We start from the raw sequence: 20,499 nt of genomic DNA on the forward strand, positions 1-20,499 counted from the left end.
TTTAATATACTGTGTGAGACCTGTGAGTCATTCCCATTATGATGCATTATCTTGCTCTTCTGTGGTTAATGTACGTAAGTGAACAGCACTAATGTAAGCCTTGAATATATGCACTACTGTTGAATGATTTATGATTTCTGCCTTGGACTTCCTTCCTTTGTTCCCTGCAGTTTTATCTCTTTTATCCCTGACTCAGTTATTCTCCACCAGCTGCATATTACCTTATATCTCTTGTCTGGTGCTGATATTGTGCTGGCCTGCGTGGTGAGTAAGGTAACATTCAAAGGTCAACCGTCACGGAGGCTTGTCTCACTCTCAACAGTCAGATGAGACATTTTTGTTTTAGTGCTGCATGCCAAACACCATCTGTCAGCCACCTTACTCATTCTGAGGAATAATGAAACCAGACATGTTTTGAATTCCTTGAAAATTGGTGATTGTGATGTATTCTAGTATGACAGTGAGTCATTGTTGGAAGAAGAGGAGCTTAAATAAAATGAAAGTTTTGATGGCATTTTTAATAATGATAAAGTAATTTTATATGATGAAGAAGTTTTAGGTCCTTTTCACATGTACTTAATGTTCTTTGTAAGCTTGCAGTGTTGGGTTGGCTTTTAACTGTGGAGTCTTTTTGAGGAAGAGGTTGAGCTGTCTCACGCCACAGTGGCCACAGTGGATGTAGTAATTTTCAGCATGTAATGTCTTTCAAAATATTTCGATGAAGAGGTAAAATGCAATAAAGAACCATTAAGACAGACAAACATGTCAACAAAATGTCCTTTTAAAATTGGGGATAAGAGTAAAATGACATACATGTGATAACACTATTTGTTTGTCGTGTTTAATCTACACCTCTTTTTAGATTTTTAGGGTTGCATCTAACCAAAACTATTCAAAAAATGGTTTTGGTGAGATGCAACCCTAAATAACTGAATCTGAAAAATGATGATGATGATGCATGTGTTGACATTGTGGTTGTCCACTACAATGGCGTCTACCAGAGTATACGCATATGCATACTGTCATATATTGACTTTTATTCAGTTTTAAGCCACATTTTTTTGATAAACTTTTTAGATCTTGGTCATTTTTAACTATATCTTTGAACTGGATTAAGGATTTAAGTCATTAGATGTCTGGATCTTAAGTTATCAGAGAAACAAGCAAGTTAGCAGCAGCTCGGCTAGCAACCCTTCCTGGACGTCCTCTTTCCGCAAAACAGCATCGGAGAAACACTGATTTTTAATGTGAAACTGCTTTACTCACTGTTTACAGTTTTTTCCTGTTGTACATTTGTTTTGAAGAGGAAGAGACCTCTGCAGGTAATTCGACTCATGGTAAAAACCTGCTGAACGTCTAGATCTTAAGTTATCAGAGAAACAAGCTGAGCAAACATTAGCAGCAGCTCAGCTCACAGCCCCTACCAGACATACTGTGTCCACTGAACAGCGTCGGAGAAACACTGATTTTTAATGTGAAATTGCTTTATTCAGTGTTTTTACAGGTTTTAATCACCAAATCTGTTTGTTTCGGAGAGGAGGAGACCTCTGCGGATAATTTGGCTCCTGGTAAAAAACATCCTGAATGGTGAACACTGAGGTAATCCTATCCTAGAGAAATTGGTTGTTTAACACTGAAGACAGCAACTCCCATGATCCCACATTACTTCACACCATCATCACACTACACATTTTGTTATTGTTTTGATTGAGAGACCCCTAGTGGCAGAAATTACATATTGTGCGTTTAAATATGCAACATACTAAGTTTACAAAGGCTTGTGGCAGGACTAGATTTCATGAAACTATACATGGGTATGTAAAACTGTGAGAACCCCTATAAGCAGTGATGAAATAATACTGGAAGTGAAATTGTGCATTGTTGTCTGAATAAAACATCACTTTCAAAAAATTCAACACAAGCAACATTTAAATCCTGAAAAAAATGTCATACAATTATTTTTTTTACACAGTATATTAAGACAGATGTGGGGAGAACAGGGAGGGACTCACATCTACTAACATGCACATTCACATGCACTAACACCCACGCGTGGCTGGACTGGTTTCCAAAACAAAGATTAGAAAGGTTCAGATTACAACACACACAAGAGTGTGACTTCATTCACTGCTCAGGACGCCATTACTCCACTATATCTTTACATAGCAAATAGTTGTTTGCTGACATCTAGTGGGGCTGAATGTCGTATATTGCACCTTTACAAAAAAGATGACTTTTTAAAAATAATCTTATACACATAATTTCTATGTGATTATAGTACTTTTCAAATTACTCAGATGATATGCACTTTTTTAAAATGTAGATATCCTTGTGAAAATAACCACACTTAATGTTAGTTTAGCCCATTCATATGTTGCCCCAGGTCAGGTGTGTGGGGGTGGGGAGTATCAGCATGTAGTACTATTGCCATCAGTGATAGTGTCATTTTTGATATTCCTCATACTTTAAAATATTCCACCTGTAGATCTATGCTTTTGTTATGGTCCCCAAAATCAAATTAATACACACACGTTATTGCATGTTTTGGTCTTGGTTTTGCCTTGCAAGAGGGATTTTACACATGTTAAAAAATACCGTGCCAAAATACCAAGTATACCTAAATGTTTTCTTAAACGACAAAATATTTCCCTTCCTCCTCAGTCTGTCCATCGTCTGACAATAGGCTTATGGAAGAATGTAAAGTAGAAATTAGACCTTGTTGAATGAAGTCTGCCTTAGGGCATGTCTGGCACTCTTTTCATGTGACAAGTCTTATTGTCCTAGAAGCTACAATTACATACTGTATGTCTTCAATTTCTCATAGCTACAACTGAACTGCACTTCAACTCTAAAGACAGCAGTGGAAAAATTCTTACAAGAGAAAACAACATGCTCACTCCAAGGACCTTGACTTCGCCTTAAACCTCAGTTTATGGCCAGTTGAGTGCACTTGGTCATAAAGCTCGCCTGCACACATGTATATAATGTTTTGGTCTCTTGACATTTGCAGAAAGTTTATAATAACAGCATTCTAGTTCTTGGTCTATTTTTAAACAGACGCTCTGCCCTGCTGAAAGTGCTTTTTATGTCTCTCACACTGTGAAAAAAGTGCTTTTCCACAGGTTGTACACCAGTATTTTTATGAGTGACTTATACTTGTAGGATTTCTAGGAGCTAGAATTTCACATAGAGAAAATCCAAAGTCTAGTTCAGATCAATGATTCGCAGCAAGACTGGATGCAGCTGGATGCTGAATGCTTCTTCTGTGCTGATATATTGTATTAAGTGGATTAGCTGTTATTTGTCTTTGATAGCCTACAAGCTACATTACTATCTATGAACAGATTAAATGCTACCACCATTTGGCTGGTGACCAGTGTTTCATTTGTTAATGTTAGCTAGCTGAAAAAGAACAAGATGTAACTCACTGGACACACCCAGGACATTTGCAATCGTGCTAAGGGTGTTGTTTTTGTTTATTTTATTGGAGATACATTTTTGAGCTACAATCATCTAGTAAGTTTTATTAAAAAATCAAAACATTGCTATTGAGTACAACTCATTTTTAATTTGTAACAAAGTTGTACATTTAAGACTTGAAGCTAGAGTTAAAAAGCTAATTAAAGGGCCTCTCAGTCAGCCTCTAACTGTAAGTACGAACGAATAACTTTCCATCAAAGTTCAATCAGGTTTGGTTAACTCACATGAAAGATTTCTGTATTTGTGTTTGTGCTCTTCTCGCTGGCAGGACTCAGTTAGAAAAATATGATGTCATGCACCGGTGCACCAATAAGAATTTTTCTACATTTTGCTAACATTGCCAGACCTCTGTCCCTCAAACCATCAGCCATCAGCTCCATCAAAGGTGTCTTTTAACAACTCCAAAACCACACGCAACATCTGTATTTAAAAGATGAGAAACATTGTGGTTTAAGAAGACATTGTGGTTTAAAAGCAGCCAGTCTACAGTTGGGATGTATTTACTAACTGGCAGGTTAACCATTAGCTAATGTTAGCAAGAACACACAGCATTGAAATAAAATGACTTTACTGGCAGGCGTATTTCTCCTCTTGCAAAGACTATTGTTTTCCGCACATGTCCAGCTGCTGTGCAAAGATAACACATCAGGGACCAGTCTGTCCACTGAAGGCACAGAGATTAAACTGACATCAGCCCTCCATCAAGACAGCAAACAAGCTCAACCCATAAACAGAATCATAAATTGTAAGCCCTCACACTACTTTTTCCTGGAAAAAAGTGATCACATTACTGTAATGCCTTCTATATAATTCATTGTTACAAACATTCATGAATATTTAATTCTTTGAAGATAATTTTTAAGATTTGAAGCCACATTTTCAGGGGCTTGACATTGAATGTGACATGTACTTCCAGTTTCACACCAAAGTTGCAAAAGTGCACACGACATAGTCTGAGTTTGAGTAACTTTTATTGCAGCAATGATGTGTTGACCACAGCTCTTTCTCAAACTTCTTACTTCTCAGAAGTCTGAAGGTCTACAGAAGATCAAGTATATGGAACTAATACATGCAATATACTCAGTGCTAAAACTCCTTTTAACAAGAGCTATTTGGTGTTCAGATTTTCTGTTATACTCAGTGACTTATTGCTCTAATGCATCTCATTACATGATGCATTTGATGCTCACATTATGTAAGCGTAACCCTCTTACATTGATTGAAATACAAAATCACTGCTTTTTTTTTTTGCGTGGATCTGAGGATTATTTATATTGGTCAGCATGAAAGCTTGAGCAGATACAAAACTTATTAAAATCCTCGTTATGCAACATCACTGCATGTGCAGATCTGTGGCAGGAGCTTAGGATGCTTCCTTCAAGTTTCTGGGTGAATTTATAAAAACTCAACAGTGTAAAATTTTGCACCTCGCTGCTGTGTTATAAACATTTTCTCCTTGAGGCTTGGTTTGTGAGGAATCCATTTCTGCAAACATGAATGAGATGTGGTCAGTGTTGAATATGAGGGATCTGTTTTCCTGAAGCCTCCAGTCAGCAGCCTGATAGAAAACTAATTTGTGAATTTATGCTTTGTTTTCCCTTCCGAGCTGTGCCGCACTCTGTAGATTAGATCTATTTGCACCAGCTTCCTGTATTTCCTGTGTGCCTGGCTGGTATGTGTGTGTGTGTGTGTTAAGTATTATTCATGGCTCTGGGTGCAAATCTTTTATGTTTCGGAAGGATGTGTGCATATTTGTGTATGCATGTGCATGTGCGTGTGCGTGTGTATGCATATGTGTGTTTAGTCGGGGGTGGGGTGGGGGGTGGGGAGCATTGTTAATGTTTCTCATTGGCTGAAATATTTTCTCTGGCAACTAGAAAACGTGATCCTGCCTGCAGAGGCACTGCAGTGTGTGCTGCAGCGGGAGAGCGCAAACGAGAGAGAAAAGAGCGAGTATGTGAGATAGGGATAAAGAGAGAGAGAGAGAAAGAGGAAGGCCAGAGAGAGAGAAAGAGGAAGGCCGGAGAGAGAGAGAGCGAGAGAGAGAGAGAGAGAGAGAGAGAGAGAAAGAGAGAGGGAGGAGAGGGGGTGAGCAAGCAGGCAAAACAAGCAACATGCATAAGGAGGGAGCCAGAAGCACAGAGACAGAGAGGGAGAGAGAGTGTGTGTGTGTGTATGTGTGCATGTATGTGTGAAAACACTGCGCATGTCTGACTGTGAGGTGCACTGACTGGAGCAGACGGAGGAGGAGAAAGAAGAGTAATGAACGGCGGCTGAGACAAGAGGAGAGATAACAGCAGAGAAGAGGGAAGGAAGAAGAAGAAGAAGAAGAGAGATAAACGTCCACCTGAAGCAGAAGAAAGAGACGAGCAGAAAAAAAACAACAGAAGAAAAAGAGAACGAACAGCACAGAAGCTCAGGTCACTGCACAGAATAAGCTGAATAATTTGACAGGCTCAGCAGGAGGGTGAGACAGAGAGGGATGGAGAAAGAGATACCAAAGGGAGACGCTCAGCCACAGCTCAGAGGAGAAGGAGCAAGGGTGGGAGAGTGAAGGACAAAAGGTACCACAGAGGCGAGGAGGAGGAGGAGAGGAACAAGAGATGAAAGCTGCCCGAGACATGACGCATCCACCTTGCAACAGCTTCCTCCATCTTACATCTCCCCCATCTTTTCCTCCCTTCCCTGCCGCTTGTTGTTCATCCTGCTAGAAATCAAATGGACAGAAGAGAGCATCCTCCCATCTAGTGAGAAAAAGAGACTGAGAGGTTTGGTTTATCTTCAGCATCAACAACGTCGACGGCGACAATATCTCAATAACTGGAACAGGAGCGAGGAGGCGAGGAAGGACTGGAGCGAAACAAGTGCGTAAGCAGACAGGTGAGGATGAGAAAAGGCTTCGCATCTGTTTCGTGTGCTGTATTTTCTGCATGTGCATCTGTATGTTCCAGATCTGCGAGGTGTGGCTCCTGTGTGTGGGTTTCATAACAATATCCCACTCTTTCTAGCTCTCTTTTGTGTGAGAATCAAATAGACAGAGATGCCTGTTTGCCTTTTGCTTCTGTTACGTTAAGCTGGGATTTACATGGTTGTTGCATCATGGCCGTCCATTTTGCAGATACACAAACCCGAAGATGCATGAATGGAGACGCACATGTCTACTCACAGAGACACACCTGCGCAACTACTTATCTGCATCGATCACAAACAAGGCTTAGGAACTGTGAATAGACCCTGATGATGTGTCATTTGAGGTGTAGATGGTATCTTGTGGGTGTCATGTCTCCAGTGGTTATGACATTTGACAGACCTCTGCACAGACAGACAGTGGGGGCAGGAGGAAGGAGGGGAGAGAGTTGGGGTGGGGGTGATAGGGACAGGGAAGGAACGGCCTGTTCTGTAGCTGTCAGCAGCACTAAGGCATCTACATATTGGCCATATATTGGCGCTGCAGTGAGAGTGTTGGGTACGCCATGCTGCGATTGCATAACTGCTGCTCCTGAACACACCCCTCCCACATGCTAAAGCTGCTCCATCTCACACAGTCCAAATATTTTGGCCAGTTCACCTCTATCTCATCACCTCTTAAGCCTCAGCTTGCAGAACGTCAACAATGCCGTCCACCTTAACCCTGTGCTGAGATAGCCTCCTTAAAAAAATAAATAAATCACCTTAATCAATAATTATTGAAGAGCTGGGCATTTGCTGAACCTTTCCCTCATAAATCTTCAATGAGGTCTGTGTCAGGTGGAGCGATGATGGTTATTGCTTTTATTTTCCTGCCCGTGTGCAGCTCTGCCATGTTGCCGTGGGAGCTACACAGACGAGAACAAAGAGCACTTGGCTGTAATGAATTGCGAGGCAAAATGGCCGATGTCTGCCATGAATGACAGCGGGCTGAATTATTAAAAACAACACCTCCTTCTCATACTCAACAAGCACTTTCTGCCCATACAGAAACACAGACATCAGACTGCCATCATACAGAAACCTATGGAATACTTGCATGTGATCACAGCCTGATGGATCGACTGTAAATATAACAGTCAGCCCTTTAGAGTCAAACATCAGCTCTGTAGCTGAATCCTGGGGGAAAAATACATGCATTTAAATCTTGACATTTTAATTGTGTTAGCCTTACATCAACCCACTATACCTGTAAGTTATATATGAATGTACCATGGAATTGTAAGCAAAATCCATGGTAGAAGGCAAAATTTAATAGAAAAATAAAGGCATTTAAAGGTGTAATTTCAGCCTTAATTATCATGACATAAATCTTTATGATAAACAAATATAAAATGCGAGGAACATTGAAAACAAACATCTTCATACCAAAGTTAATACACATTTCAAATAGCAAAACATGCTACTAAAGTAAATCCTCCTGCACTGCATTTTCATACTTCATTGAATCTCTGCAAGCTGCAGCCAGAAAACATACAGTAAATCTGGGGATTTGTCCTCAGATCACGCTAAGGTCGTAACATGTTATGCAATCAAAACACAACATAATATCCCATACAGGTCCGAGAAGAGATGTGCTGATGCTTTTTTCACCAGCCGAGGCATGAATGTGGATACACATCTCAACATAGCTGGCATACCTAACACACTGCTGGTATGTGGTGTAGGGGCACAAAGACCTGCAGCCTCTGTGCTCTCCAGGCCAACAGATGGCTCATATAGATAGATAGATAGATGGATGGACAGCGAGAAGGAGAGATGGATAGAGACAGACAGATTTTCATTGAGAGAAGAAGAGAGAGACAGGCGGATACTGATGCGCATGATCACTACGGTATGACTCATTCAGAACATGGTGCCCTTCTCCTGCTCTCCTATCGGCACAGGTGGAATCTATCCAGTGTGATCATGAGGTAATCGACAGACCTATGTGTGAATGTGTGTGTGTGTGTGTGTGTGTGTGTGTATGAAAGAGACGATATGAGATGAGTTATATGAGATGACAGGAATGTTCTCGGAGTTAGAGCTGTGTGTGTTTTTCTCCCTCTTTTCAGGTGTGTGTATCAGTTTAATCAGTCAGGAATAAACCTACCATGACTGATAGTATACACATCTAAAAATGTACTATCTCATATCAGTCTGCTATGTGTTTGTTTGCGTGTCCACTGGAATGTAAAGGGTGGTGCCGTGTACGTGATGGGGAGTCGTCTGAGGGTGAGAATGTTCTTGGATTTGTGTGTGTGTGTGTGTGTGACTTGATATAGTGTGTATGCAACTCTGTGTGTGTTCAATGGTATGAGGAATTTGATGCTGAGCGAGACTCATCTGACATCTCTGTGGTCAGCTCTCCTCTTCCTCCGCTTAATCGTGATGACGAGGTCAAATGCCTGCCATGATTTCATTAGTGTAATAATTCCTCTGCAGGGAGAGGACCCAGAGCTATGCACACACACACACACACACACACACATAGAGACACACACACATGCAAAAATGTAAAGACTGTTGGAGAGCTGCAGCAGTTTACACTCTGTTAATATGTTTGCTGGGTCGGAGATGAGCTCCTTACATAACCGGAGAGGACTCCGTCGATTATGAGAAGGCTGCACCAAAGCTGGCCCATCAGCAGGCAGCCTGCATCCGTTATCAGCCCTTTTCATAGCACTGTCACCAAATTAGAAGGTAATTTTAGCTACTTCATCTCCCCCAGGCTCAAAGGCTCCTCATGCAGCCTGGATGCTTTATCAGCTCGACCCCTGCTGCTATCACACCGGTGCATTTTCACAAACTGTTATATCCAGAAAATGAGTCTGGACATCTAGTATCTGTGTGAGGCGGATCCCATTATTTGAATTTTGGCCAATATCATTAGCAATATTAGAAAAGAAATCAGATTATGATTTATTGGCTGACTGTTTTTTTAACATAAACGCATAAAATAAATAGACATTTTTTATATGTGTCCCTTAGATTTGTCTGTACCCAGCAGCTGAAAAATAAAATTTAAATCAGTTTCCTCTGGTGTACAAACAGCGACACTATTTCTGATTTTCCTCCAACATATATTTGGCATTTCTGTACTGTGACTTCCTCTTATCTGCCTCTACAGTATATATGCAATATGAATATACACATGTACATCTGCAATAACACCAGCTGATATATCTGGCAGGCTGATTTATTGGTCTAGCTCTAATTCAAAACATCACTTAATATAGTTTGAATTCAGACCTAAAGTCACACTCTTGCACATGTATATAACTGTGTACAGGGCTGTGAAACATCAGTATAATATGGTATAATCTAGGGATATTGCTGATATGATTTCTGATACCAAAATCGATACTTTACTTTGATGAATACAAACTCTTTTTATTTAACTAAATGAAGCCTAAATTCTCAAATGCTAAGTTTTGTCTAAACACAAGCAAAACTTTGCCTCCATAAAATACAGTCTAAAGGTGTCAACATTGTTATTTGAATCATTGAATATCTGATCAAAGAATAAGTAAACAAGACTAAGAACCTGGCAAGATGTTCGTTTTAGATACACAGTGCCATAGACACATTTTACAAACAAACAAACAAACAAACAAAAGAATTTGAGGTTTTTATACCCATCCATGATTATCACAACATGACCATATCATGCTATTGTTTCTTATAGTTTCCAAATTCATGATTCTTAGGAAGTTTTACTTAAAAACTTGTGACAAAATTAGTTGCTGAAGGTTTTCTTTTTCTGTTTGTGAATAGTTTTGACGCATGTTATTCATTGAACATCAATTTCATCCATTTTTTATGTGATTTTGCGAAACATTTGCCATGAGGATACATATCAATATCAAACAATTAATCTTTTTAATATCATGATAATAATTTCAGTCATATGGCTCAGCGTTTGTTTCATGACATAAAACTGGATATTGTCTCAGATTTCATAATATTATCATAATATTATCGGTTATTGTAATACTGTGATACAGTAAAAATGTATTTTCATGATCTTACAGGCAGAGTTACTGTTAACTACTTACTGTTAAGAAGATTCTTCTTCTTGTTTTATGCCCTCCTAAATATCATCACATTATCGCTATAAAGGTATAGATGAATTTTAGATGGATTTTTTTTTTTTTTTAATGTTATCTTGTGGCTAACGCTCAGCCTTATCAAATGTGTATGAATACCTACTGTGTGTGCAGGAGGATGAGAAAGAAACAGAGGCTATTTTGGGAAGTGTTGCAGCGCTGCAGCTGCTGGAGGGACACATTTGGTGAGATTGTGAGTGATTCTTGTTAACAGCTCGGTGTGTTTGAATGTGGAGTGTGCAAATATGTCGAAAGACTCATCAAGAAAGGATAAAGGGGAGAAACAAATGTCTACCTGCTTGCCCAAAATATGGCTCACATGCATCATGTGAAAGCACTTCCGCCTGTTAGGTCCATCTCTCTCATTCAGTGTGAATCTTCAGCAGAGGTTGGGGGCAGGAAACCACTGAGAGGTGCATAGATAAACAAACCATAAATAGAAACAAGGACCAGTGCTGTGCGCCCTCTCCTCTCTTTTCTCTCTCTCTCTCTCTTTTCTTCCTCACCATGTAAGTCACCTCCTCCTTGTTTTTTTCCCTCTTCTAATGAATCATTGCTGTCGACAGCCGTGTGGAGAATGAACGATGTGTCATCCTCCCTCTTCTGCCGTTTGGCAGCTATTGTTTTGGTCGAGCTAAAAATGTTCAACCATACACTTGTTCTTTTTGATAAAACCCACACACAGTATGACACAAACCCTCCATACAGTACAGTACAGATTGTAACCCGTTCCCACACGTTAGAGTCAAATTGACGCAACTCGGAAGATGACTGAGTGTTGACAGGAAGCATGAAATATGACAAACAACATCGCAATAGTATCACAATCATCTGCTCTGACCAGACAGTGTGGCAGTTCCTTGTTTGTTTGTTTGTTTGTTAGTCATGTAACATTAACTATTTCTCTGAATTTTTGGAAATAAATCATCAATTTGTATATTGTTTATTTAGAAAAGTGAAAAGCGACATTGGAGGAAAATTCTGTCAGCTTGAATTATGCATATTTCTTTGTCATTACATATCTATATAAAACTGTGTATTGCATTAGTATATGCACCATAACAAAGGACATCACTAATGTTGTTCATAACATTCAGTGTTTTGCTGTATTTTTACCAAAAAAAAAAAAAGGCAATAGGAGACAGCAGCTCCAGGAACTTGCAATCTCTGTTTGTCCTTATCTGCAATGTCATAGACTAGGTATTAAGTGTTCTGAATGGGTGTGCTCAGACTTGAGAAGAGCAGTGGGTGTGCTGTGTTCTTATGCCTAAATACACCACACATATCACCATAATCTTCAGACTTTGTAGCACGCTGATTGTGTTTAGTCAAAAGAAAGGCGTAGTGTCTGTGCTGTGCTATGCCCCGGAGCAAGTGGCAACATGATAATTATCTACCCCTCAAAGAAACACACCTGGATCGAGGCCAAGACGCAAAAGGAAATAGATTATAAACTCCCCCACCCCACCACCACCACCACTACCCCAGTGAGTCTTGCTGCTTATCAGATAAAGACAAAGACACTTTATACAGCTGGGATTAGTGAATTCTACTGTATGAGGCTGATTCATTTCCATTAAAAAAAAAACCACTGAGGAATTGAAAATACACAGAAATACAACATTAACGAGTATGTGAACAGCAAGTTTTGTCATTACAGAAAACAAAAATCTCACAGCCAATTTGCCTTTTTACTTGTATTCCATTTATTTTCCATATTAAATGTGTCAAAATCTACTTTATCTAGAATATTTATATATCCCTATTTTTTTCTGTTTTCGCAGGTAGATGGACCAAAGGAATCCTGAGGACACTTTATGAGTCTGAGAAACTGAAAAAGGGAGACAAGCACAGAGGCATACTTAAGACTTTTATCACTTCTTCTGCTCAGTTGGGAGGACTGTCTGAAAGTCAAAAAAAAAAAACAACCTTAACTCCCACCTCTGAGGAATTCAGGAGCCTTGGAGCGAAGGAGTCATTCCAACAGCCTTCTGGAGCATTACACGACACCTCCCAAAAAAAGACCTCCTCCCACCTTCTTATCAACAATCCACTGAGAGGGTCAAACAGGGTCACCTGACCAAATTGGACAAAAGAAAGAGAAAGACTGGAGGTTACTCATTCTTTCTCACGCACTCAAGTCGAGGTGTAACTCACACGCAGCCGAAAACAGGAAGTCAAGCGGGCGTTTAAGCGAGAAACACATATAAAAGGCTAGTTTAAGAAGGCAAGAGTTTCCCTTTGCAGTCTACAGGATATAGTTTAAGACAATACCTCCTGGACCTTTCTGAACTACCTGCACTCAATCCCCCCTCTCTGTGAATGCAGATATCCACCAACCTGTAGTGTATGTATATATGTGTGCATCTGTGTGCATATGAGATTATTTATTGGTGTTATCACTGAGTGAGAACATAACTTTGTGCTACAGTTCTGTCTGTCCTTTTGTGTGAATATAAGTTTATGAAAATAGCCATTAAAGACAGCACAGGAATATCAGCGTAAGTGAGTTAAAACAACAAAAAAACTACCTTTTAGTAGTCAACACTGGTCAAATACTTTAAGCTGGACTGTTGAATCATCTGTACATATCAGCTGTGACAGAATAAGGTGCTCTGGCTAAGCTGCTCTATCTGTCATCCCCTCATAAGGACTCAGGTTGACAGTAGCGCCAAACAAGGGGGGGATCTCTGAGGGAAACATGGAGGCAACCATCCGTCCTCATGTTCCCTCAAATGGCTGACTTTAGAGAAAGAGCCCAACCTTGTCCCCAAGTCCAGAACCAGGCAGGGGCGTCCAGCGCTGTTTAGAGCCACAACCCCTCTCTCTTCCGCCTCCAACAACGTGCGAATGTCCTGCCTCAGGCGTCAGCCCGTCACCATCCCCATGGACACCGTCAAGATCATCCAGTCGGAGAAGTTCCCCAGAGAGTGCCCTGTGCCCGTCACCCAGCCGCGCTATGCCCCGCCCCCCAGAGTGGCGTGGGACGGTGGAGGTGAGGGTGAGATTATCGTCAACCAGGCCTGCAGCGACCTGAACCTGGACATAACGGGCTCTCCCCGGCCTATGGTGTCTTCCCCGGCCCCCATGACGCGCAGGGAGCAGAGCTTCCTGGCGCAGCGCAAAACCAGTGCCAACGAGATCTGCTACCACCAGTTCCACTATAAGATGGAAGACGTCATAGTCAACCAGTACGTGCTGCGCTCCTCCTCCACCTCCTCCTCCACATCCTCCTCCTCCTCGTCGGGGCCCGTCATGCCCTGCGAGCCCCTGGACTGCCCTACCTGCGGTCACACCTACAACTTCGCCGGCAAGCGTCCGCGCATCCTCTCCTGCCTACACTCGGTGTGTGAGGAGTGCCTGCAGATCCTCTACGAGTCCTGTCCCAAGTACAAGTTCATCTCCTGCCCCACGTGCCGGCGCGAGACAGTGCTGTTCACTGACTATGGCCTGGCTGCTCTGGCCATCAACACCAGCATCCTGAGCCGCTTGCCCTCGGACCCCAACGGGCCCGTGCAGTGGGGCGGGGACGCAGACCGCAGCTGCTACCAGACTGTGCGCCAATACTGCCAGTCAGCCTGCACCTGCCAGATCGCCAACCCCTTGTCCTCCTGTGGCATCATGTAGACAAGGGGGGACACTGCAGGCGTGACTCGACGCTGCTCCCCCACCACTCTTCTCGTCTATAAGCTCTCCTTTCTCTGCCAGTCCCTCCTTTCTCACACATACAGTAAATAAATCCCTCCACAGATGTTATCTCTATATATTTAATAGCACAGACGGATGCTGTGTGGGACTTATGGATGCTGGTGGTTCAATAAATAGTAAATAAATGTATTTTATGTATGGACTGGAATCCTATTCACCCTCTCTCGTTTGGTTGGACGTGTTTGTCATTGACATCTCTTTACATGGGAATGCCAGGGGAGGTCTATCCCCCCAACCTAGGTGAATAAAGATTAAATAAATGATAAAAGTACCTCTGTGTGGCCTGCACTTGTTATATGTTAATTTACAGTGATTATGGCTGCAGAATCCTTTTGGACTAGTATGAGCCTGAGTTCCTTAATTATTTTACCTTAAAATATCAATTGTAAGGGGAAAGTTAATGGATTAAATATTTAATTAAAATATATTGAGGTATTGTTTAATAGTTTTTCAGCACAGTTTAAGGGTGGTTTTAAAGATTTTGGTTTTAAAAAACCTCTTAAAACCTACCAATTACCATGAGGCCAAACCTTAATATACTTTTTTCTATTCCAGTTAAGATGAAAATTCAATGGCTTCAAAGGTGCAGTTTGTAGAATTTAGTGGCATCCAGTGGAACAGACATGGCAGAAGTGGAATATAATATTTATATGTTTTAATTGTGTTTTCATTGCCTTAGAACGAGCCCCACAGAGGCCGCCATGTTGCATCGCCATGTTTTTACAGCAGCCCAGAATGAACAAACCAAACACTTGCTCTAGAGAGGGCCTTTAACATTTTTCATGAGTTTCGTGGCCACCATAGGTTCTCCTACATCCTTGGAAGGGGGAGGGAAGGGATATTCAGTTGATTGTAATCTGCAACCTCACCACTAGATGCCACTAAATCCTACACACTGTTCCTTTAATGCTTCAAACACCGAGGGTTACTTTCATTTAGGTAGGGTCAATCAACTGAAAATTTTTATAAACAATCAACAGTTTAGGTTATTTATCAAGCAACATTCATTCCAGTTTCTAAAATGTGTAACTGCTTTTGTATGATTATAAATTGAATATCTTTTGGATTTTGTATTGTTGGTTAAACAAAACAAGCAACTTGAAGACTTTCCACACTCAGCTCTGGAAACTTGCAGTGCTATATTTTGACATTTTATTTTATTTGACTTGTAATACTGTCTTCTTTACAAACTTGCAGCTTTGACCAGGAAAAAATACAGATACCAGTTTGAAGTTTTTTAATCAAGCTTTGCACTGCTATTAATTACAAATTACATAGAAACTATACGTTTATTTCATTCCCTGTCAGAGTATTTTAGAAAGTAACATACTTTATCAGTATAAATAAAAGATTGCAAATGCACAGCTGACAATAAATAAACATGGCAGATTTGATACATCACACAGGCTGAATAGGAAGTCAGCGTGAAAGCAGTGAGAGTGCTTCGCCTATTTAAAAGAGAGTTTTCTCCTCTTCAGAACTGAAACCAAAATGTCCAAACATCACAAGAAATACAGTGTGGTCCATTCATGCAGGCAGAGTTTTCCTTCGTCTCCTGAACAGCTTGCTCAACCGTCGCCGGGTGGAGTTTTTCTCAGATGACTGCATCTGTTGGCTGTATAAATAATAAAATCATCAAACAGAGTTGAGGCAAGCCATTGTAGAAAACAGGAAGCTGTATGGAGGCCGAGTTTCATGAAAAAAGGACAGAATGTTCAAGGGGAACGGATGCACAGACTAAAAATGAACTCCCACCAAAACCCCTGCATCTACTGAGAATTACTGTAACTCTAGACCACTGCATCAGTGTGACTGGCTGCCATGTCGGAGCTACACACACGTTTCCTCAGAGCATCATGCATCATATGAGATTAATAATACTGCTCCCCTAGAGGTTACATTTATAAATACAATATCTCACCTCTTTGTATCTTTCAAACCAGAATCATCTCTTCTCAAAGACCCAATTTTTAACCTCCAGTTCTTGTTCGTTTTATTCGTCTCTCCCTTTTTACACTCCTGAAAGAAACATTGAAACATTTGTGGACCAAAATGACGAATATTCTTTGGCTGGTATTTTGATTGTGTTTATTTGGTACAATATGTGTTATATTTGAATGTAGTCTACCTGCTTTTCACCGTCTTCCTCTGCCTTTTTCAGCAGGTCATCTGTACTCAGGTGCTGCCCTTTGCAGTCTGCTTTCAATTTCCCTGCACCAAGCACACACACAATAATATAGCTAAACACAAGAACATCCTGCCAATCCATGCCCATATAAAATAAAATAAATATACAAAAACATAAGCTGAGAATGGAAAGACGGGTGGAAAATGACTCACTTGAATGCAGTGTTTCAATAGACGTGTATGAAGCTGATCTCTGACGAAAATTTCTGTAAGGATAATCTTTCTGTTGATGGGGTTCACAGGAAACTTGCTCGTCACCTTCATTCTCAAGACTTTGACAGGAGGAGATGTTTTCTTCGAGGGCTTTAGAGACACCCTGACAGGTGTCAGGAGCCTTAAAGAGAGTCAAGTGATAAGAATGACATTGTTTTTATAGCTTAATTCATATGAACCCTGAGGCTGCAAGACGACACTTGTCATCACCAGCTTGACGGGGCCGTGTCATAAAAATCAGCACATTGTGGAATCTGTGTCAACCTCTAAATTGTCTTGCAAAGATGTGATGCTTGAATGTCTTGGCTCACCTGCGTGTCTTGATGTTCCTGCAGGGCATCCATCTCCATCTGTAAAGCACGGTTGTGCATCTGTTGCCTGGCAATTTCCTCCAACATTTGGCATACCTGCTCCAAGTAGTTGAGCCCAGGACTCAATGCTGTCCTCGCCTCCTCACCAAGGTCCTGGATAGATCATTAAGCAAGAAAAGTGCTACCATGAAGGGTACAAATAAAAATACAATGGTTATAAGTTTACTCAACTTGAAAGTCCATGTTTGTCTTCACTGCTGCTTTGCATTTCTCTCAAATGTTTGAGAAATGCAAATATACTGTGATATTATTAACAGCGGTGCAACATGGGTCTCCGTAGTTGACAAATTTGGTCAGTAGGTCAGTCCACCACTTTGGTCTAGACTGAATTCAGCTCGAATTTTCATTGCAAGCATGTTCGCATGCTGATGTTATCATTTAGCTCAAAGCATTGTTGTGCCCAAGTGACAGACGAATTTTTAATGAGAAATGGAAAATACCCATCACATTCTCCCAGAAGCAGCAAGGAAGCTAAGTTTCATCAAAAAAGGACAAGGTGCCGCCCTCAAATCAGCAATCAATACTCCAAAGATGTTCAATTAATAATAATGAAAAACAAAGAAAAGTAGCAAATTTGAGAAGCTGAAACCAGCAAATGTCAATTGATTTTATGTTGATTATTGGTATTTGTAATAAAAAAAAAAGATATGGACTAGAGGCTGTATTATTTTTTCTCATATTACTTTCTGAAATTATTAAGTTGTTACAATGAAATCCTCAAGCTGTTTAGTCAGAATATCCACATCAGTCTGACATCAGTGCATGCTTGCACACATCACATGAGTTTTGAACAGAATAAGGAATGTATAATAGATATAATGACATTATATACTGTAATTGGGTAATGCCTACTTGGCATTATATGCTTCTCAGAAATGCATTCCTCAAAGTCTCAGAACTCTGGCTCTTACACAAGAAAAGCTACAGTACAGTATTCTCACATACCCGAGGACTAAAACAACATTGAGAACATAATTAGATACAAGTTGAACAATTAATCTAGTTCTTTCAACACCTCTGTGGTCAGCATGACCTGACTTTCACATTAAACACAGTTAGTTATGACAAATATGAAACAGGTCACCGGTGTTGTTTGAAATCACATTTCAAATCGAGACTAATTGTTTTCCGCTATCTACTTAATGACATGTCTGTCATATTTCTCTAAAACACTGCAGACTGCTCAGCTTCCCCCACATGTCTCTGTCCATTCCTGTCATGCACGTGAGCGTAAAGTCACCTGGGCAGACTGGTTTACGATCCCTTGCACCGCAGACGGACCCATAACAGGTCGTCGCCATAAAAGAGATTTTGTGTGAGTAATGACATGCCTGTCCTACTTTCAATGTGAGAGCAACTCTGTGAGTAAGTGTTGCAACCCATTAATGGTAGTTTCCCTTGTGCGACTTTCTTTCAGGCTTCCCTTTTCCCAGTTACAAGCAAGACTATACATGTTACTGTGAAACTGATGTAACCCTGAAACTGGTTCCAAATAAGCATATCCGTTTTGTATTTTCACAGACAGAGATCAGACATTGTGTAGAAATCTTTGTGTTTCTTCAGCATTTCCCCGCAAAAAATGCTGAATTCTTTGAATTTGAACACAGTTTGGTTTGCAACATAAACAGTATCTCACCTCTGATCTTGTCTGAGCTGCCTGCTTGCCACAACTCAAAGACAGCGGCCGTCTTTGAATTTCTGACATCTGCCTGACTGGCACTGATGGGTTGACTGTCCTCCTTGGGCCTAAACTCTGTGACCTCTGACCTCTCGCCAAGTTCGATGTCTGCCGTTTCGATAGAAAAGATGTTCGAGGCCGTCGCCTGAGCACCTCATCAACTGTAACAGGCTCTGGGTTGTCCTTTAGTCGTTCACAGTCAGCCCTCTGGAGGGTTTGCTCCACTTTTAGGTGCAAGACTGTAGATCCTTCCTGGGCTCTGCTGGGACAGATGTGCGGGGAGGAAGAGGAAGAAAAGGGAGGCACAGAAGAGGAGAGCAAAGGAGACTGGGATGTTGAAGTCTGAGTAAATGTGTCTATTTCTGCGTTATCTGTGGAGATGGAGCAGGATGTAGCAGGAAAAGATGTGTCAGAGCTGGGTGTCTCCACTCCAGAGTCCACCGATTCAGAGCGCAGATTTGTCCCCATGTCAGTTGAAGATGCAGCAGAGTCTTCATCATGATTTCCAAGCCATTCTGGGTCAGAACACAGGTTTCCCTCAGTTACCCAAGCCTCCATAAGGTTCCCGAAGCTCCTGTAGAGATTCATCTCCAAAGGTTTCCCCCTCTGTCTGTCACACGTCTGCGGCTGAATGGCAACTGCAACGGGAAAATGAACAACGGTTAAGACAGCCCACATAGTCATTAGCTGAGGTGAGCTGGTGATTGCTGGAGAATTCAAAACATCCCCCTTGATCCGCCTCTATTCCTTCACCACGCCTCTCCCTGTCATCTGTCCTGTCACAGCACAGAGCTGCATGTCGATACCCGCTCCTTCTTGTCACCAGTACTGGAAAAAGAGTGACTCATCTGCTGTGTTATTTGAAATGTTTGATTTGTCCTCACACCTATAAGAAAAAATCCAAGACATAGCAAGAACAAGCCTCGACACGGTCACATAAATTTAACCCGGGTTATTCTGTGTAATTACAGATGGCACTCTAACAAACAAACTGCAGATAGTTCTTTTGTAAAACAGAGGTGTTGTAAAGGGAGTAACAACATATTAAAGATAAAACAAGTCTTAGAACTGCCCTTGAAATGTTTCCCACAAGTTGAGATGGAAACTAATTTCTGTGACCTACATGCCATAACCCATTTATTCCTGAGAGAGTGTATGAGAAGGGTAACATAATATGGTAAAAATCCTACAGTGGATATACAGTATGATGGTATGTGTGTGAATAGGGACTGTAAGAAGAAGCTGAAACTCTATACTCTGTTTCGTCACTTGAACAAACCAAGACATATCTGAGACTATAGGAATGTGTAGAATGGACATTCCTGTGGGCTGATATGATCTGCATTCTCCAGGTGAATACTGACAGTCATCAGATCAAACACACGAGTCTATTCACAATCATGGAACCACAAAACTAAAGAAATCATTTTGCAGTCTGCTGCAGTCGCAATGATTATTATCTGTGATTTAACAGTTCCTCCACTTTAATGATTTATTTACTGACTTATATTCTTGTTTTTTGTCTTTTTTCTATACACTCATACACATGGCTATACATCCATTCACAAACACACATACCCACAAACCAGCCAATTGAAAATTAAAGTGAAAACAGAAAAAAGTAAAAACTCCACTCCTCATCCCACTCAATCCATGTATATTTGAGGTTTAAAACTTGTGTTTCCAGCACACCACTTGTTATTTGTAAGAAACTACGAATAGTATTTGTTGTTTCTGTTGATCTTTTTCCGCATTTCAGGATAGAGAGCTCATGTCCTGTGTATTGTGGAGATTGATCTGATAGGAG

The 20,499-nt window shown here is 40.9% G+C and overlaps 2 protein-coding genes across 3 annotated transcripts; one reads left to right on the forward strand and one right to left on the reverse strand.

Moving 5' to 3' along the window:
• The first annotated feature begins 5,389 nt into the window (after positions 1-5,389).
• On the forward strand, positions 5,390-16,319 carry rnf208 (ring finger protein 208). Of its 2 annotated transcripts, none has more exons than XM_067574326.1 (2): positions 5,390-6,360; positions 12,320-16,319. In XM_067574326.1, exon 2 carries the CDS (start codon positions 13,386-13,388, stop codon positions 14,160-14,162), a length of 777 nt encoding a protein of 258 aa, XP_067430427.1. In that variant the 5' UTR covers positions 5,390-6,360; positions 12,320-13,385; the 3' UTR covers positions 14,163-16,319. The 2 variants fall into 2 exon arrangements, with proteins under 2 accessions (XP_067430427.1, XP_067430428.1); XM_067574327.1 differs by having other exon boundaries at positions 5,390-6,344.
• Positions 15,747-19,320, reverse strand: si:dkey-106l3.7 (serine-rich adhesin for platelets). The gene is made up of 6 exons (XM_067574325.1): positions 18,651-19,320; positions 16,955-17,107; positions 16,584-16,764; positions 16,372-16,454; positions 16,165-16,262; positions 15,747-15,858 (listed from the first exon to the last, which is right to left on the reverse strand). Exons 1-6 carry the CDS (start codon positions 19,278-19,280, stop codon positions 15,771-15,773), a joined length of 1,233 nt encoding a protein of 410 aa, XP_067430426.1. The 5' UTR covers positions 19,281-19,320; the 3' UTR covers positions 15,747-15,770.
• Positions 19,321-20,499: the final 1,179 nt, after the last annotated feature.

Source organism: Thunnus thynnus, chromosome 19 (genome assembly GCF_963924715.1).
Source record: "Thunnus thynnus chromosome 19, fThuThy2.1, whole genome shotgun sequence".
In the NCBI taxonomy this organism is placed as follows: domain Eukaryota; kingdom Metazoa; phylum Chordata; class Actinopteri; order Scombriformes; family Scombridae; genus Thunnus; species Thunnus thynnus.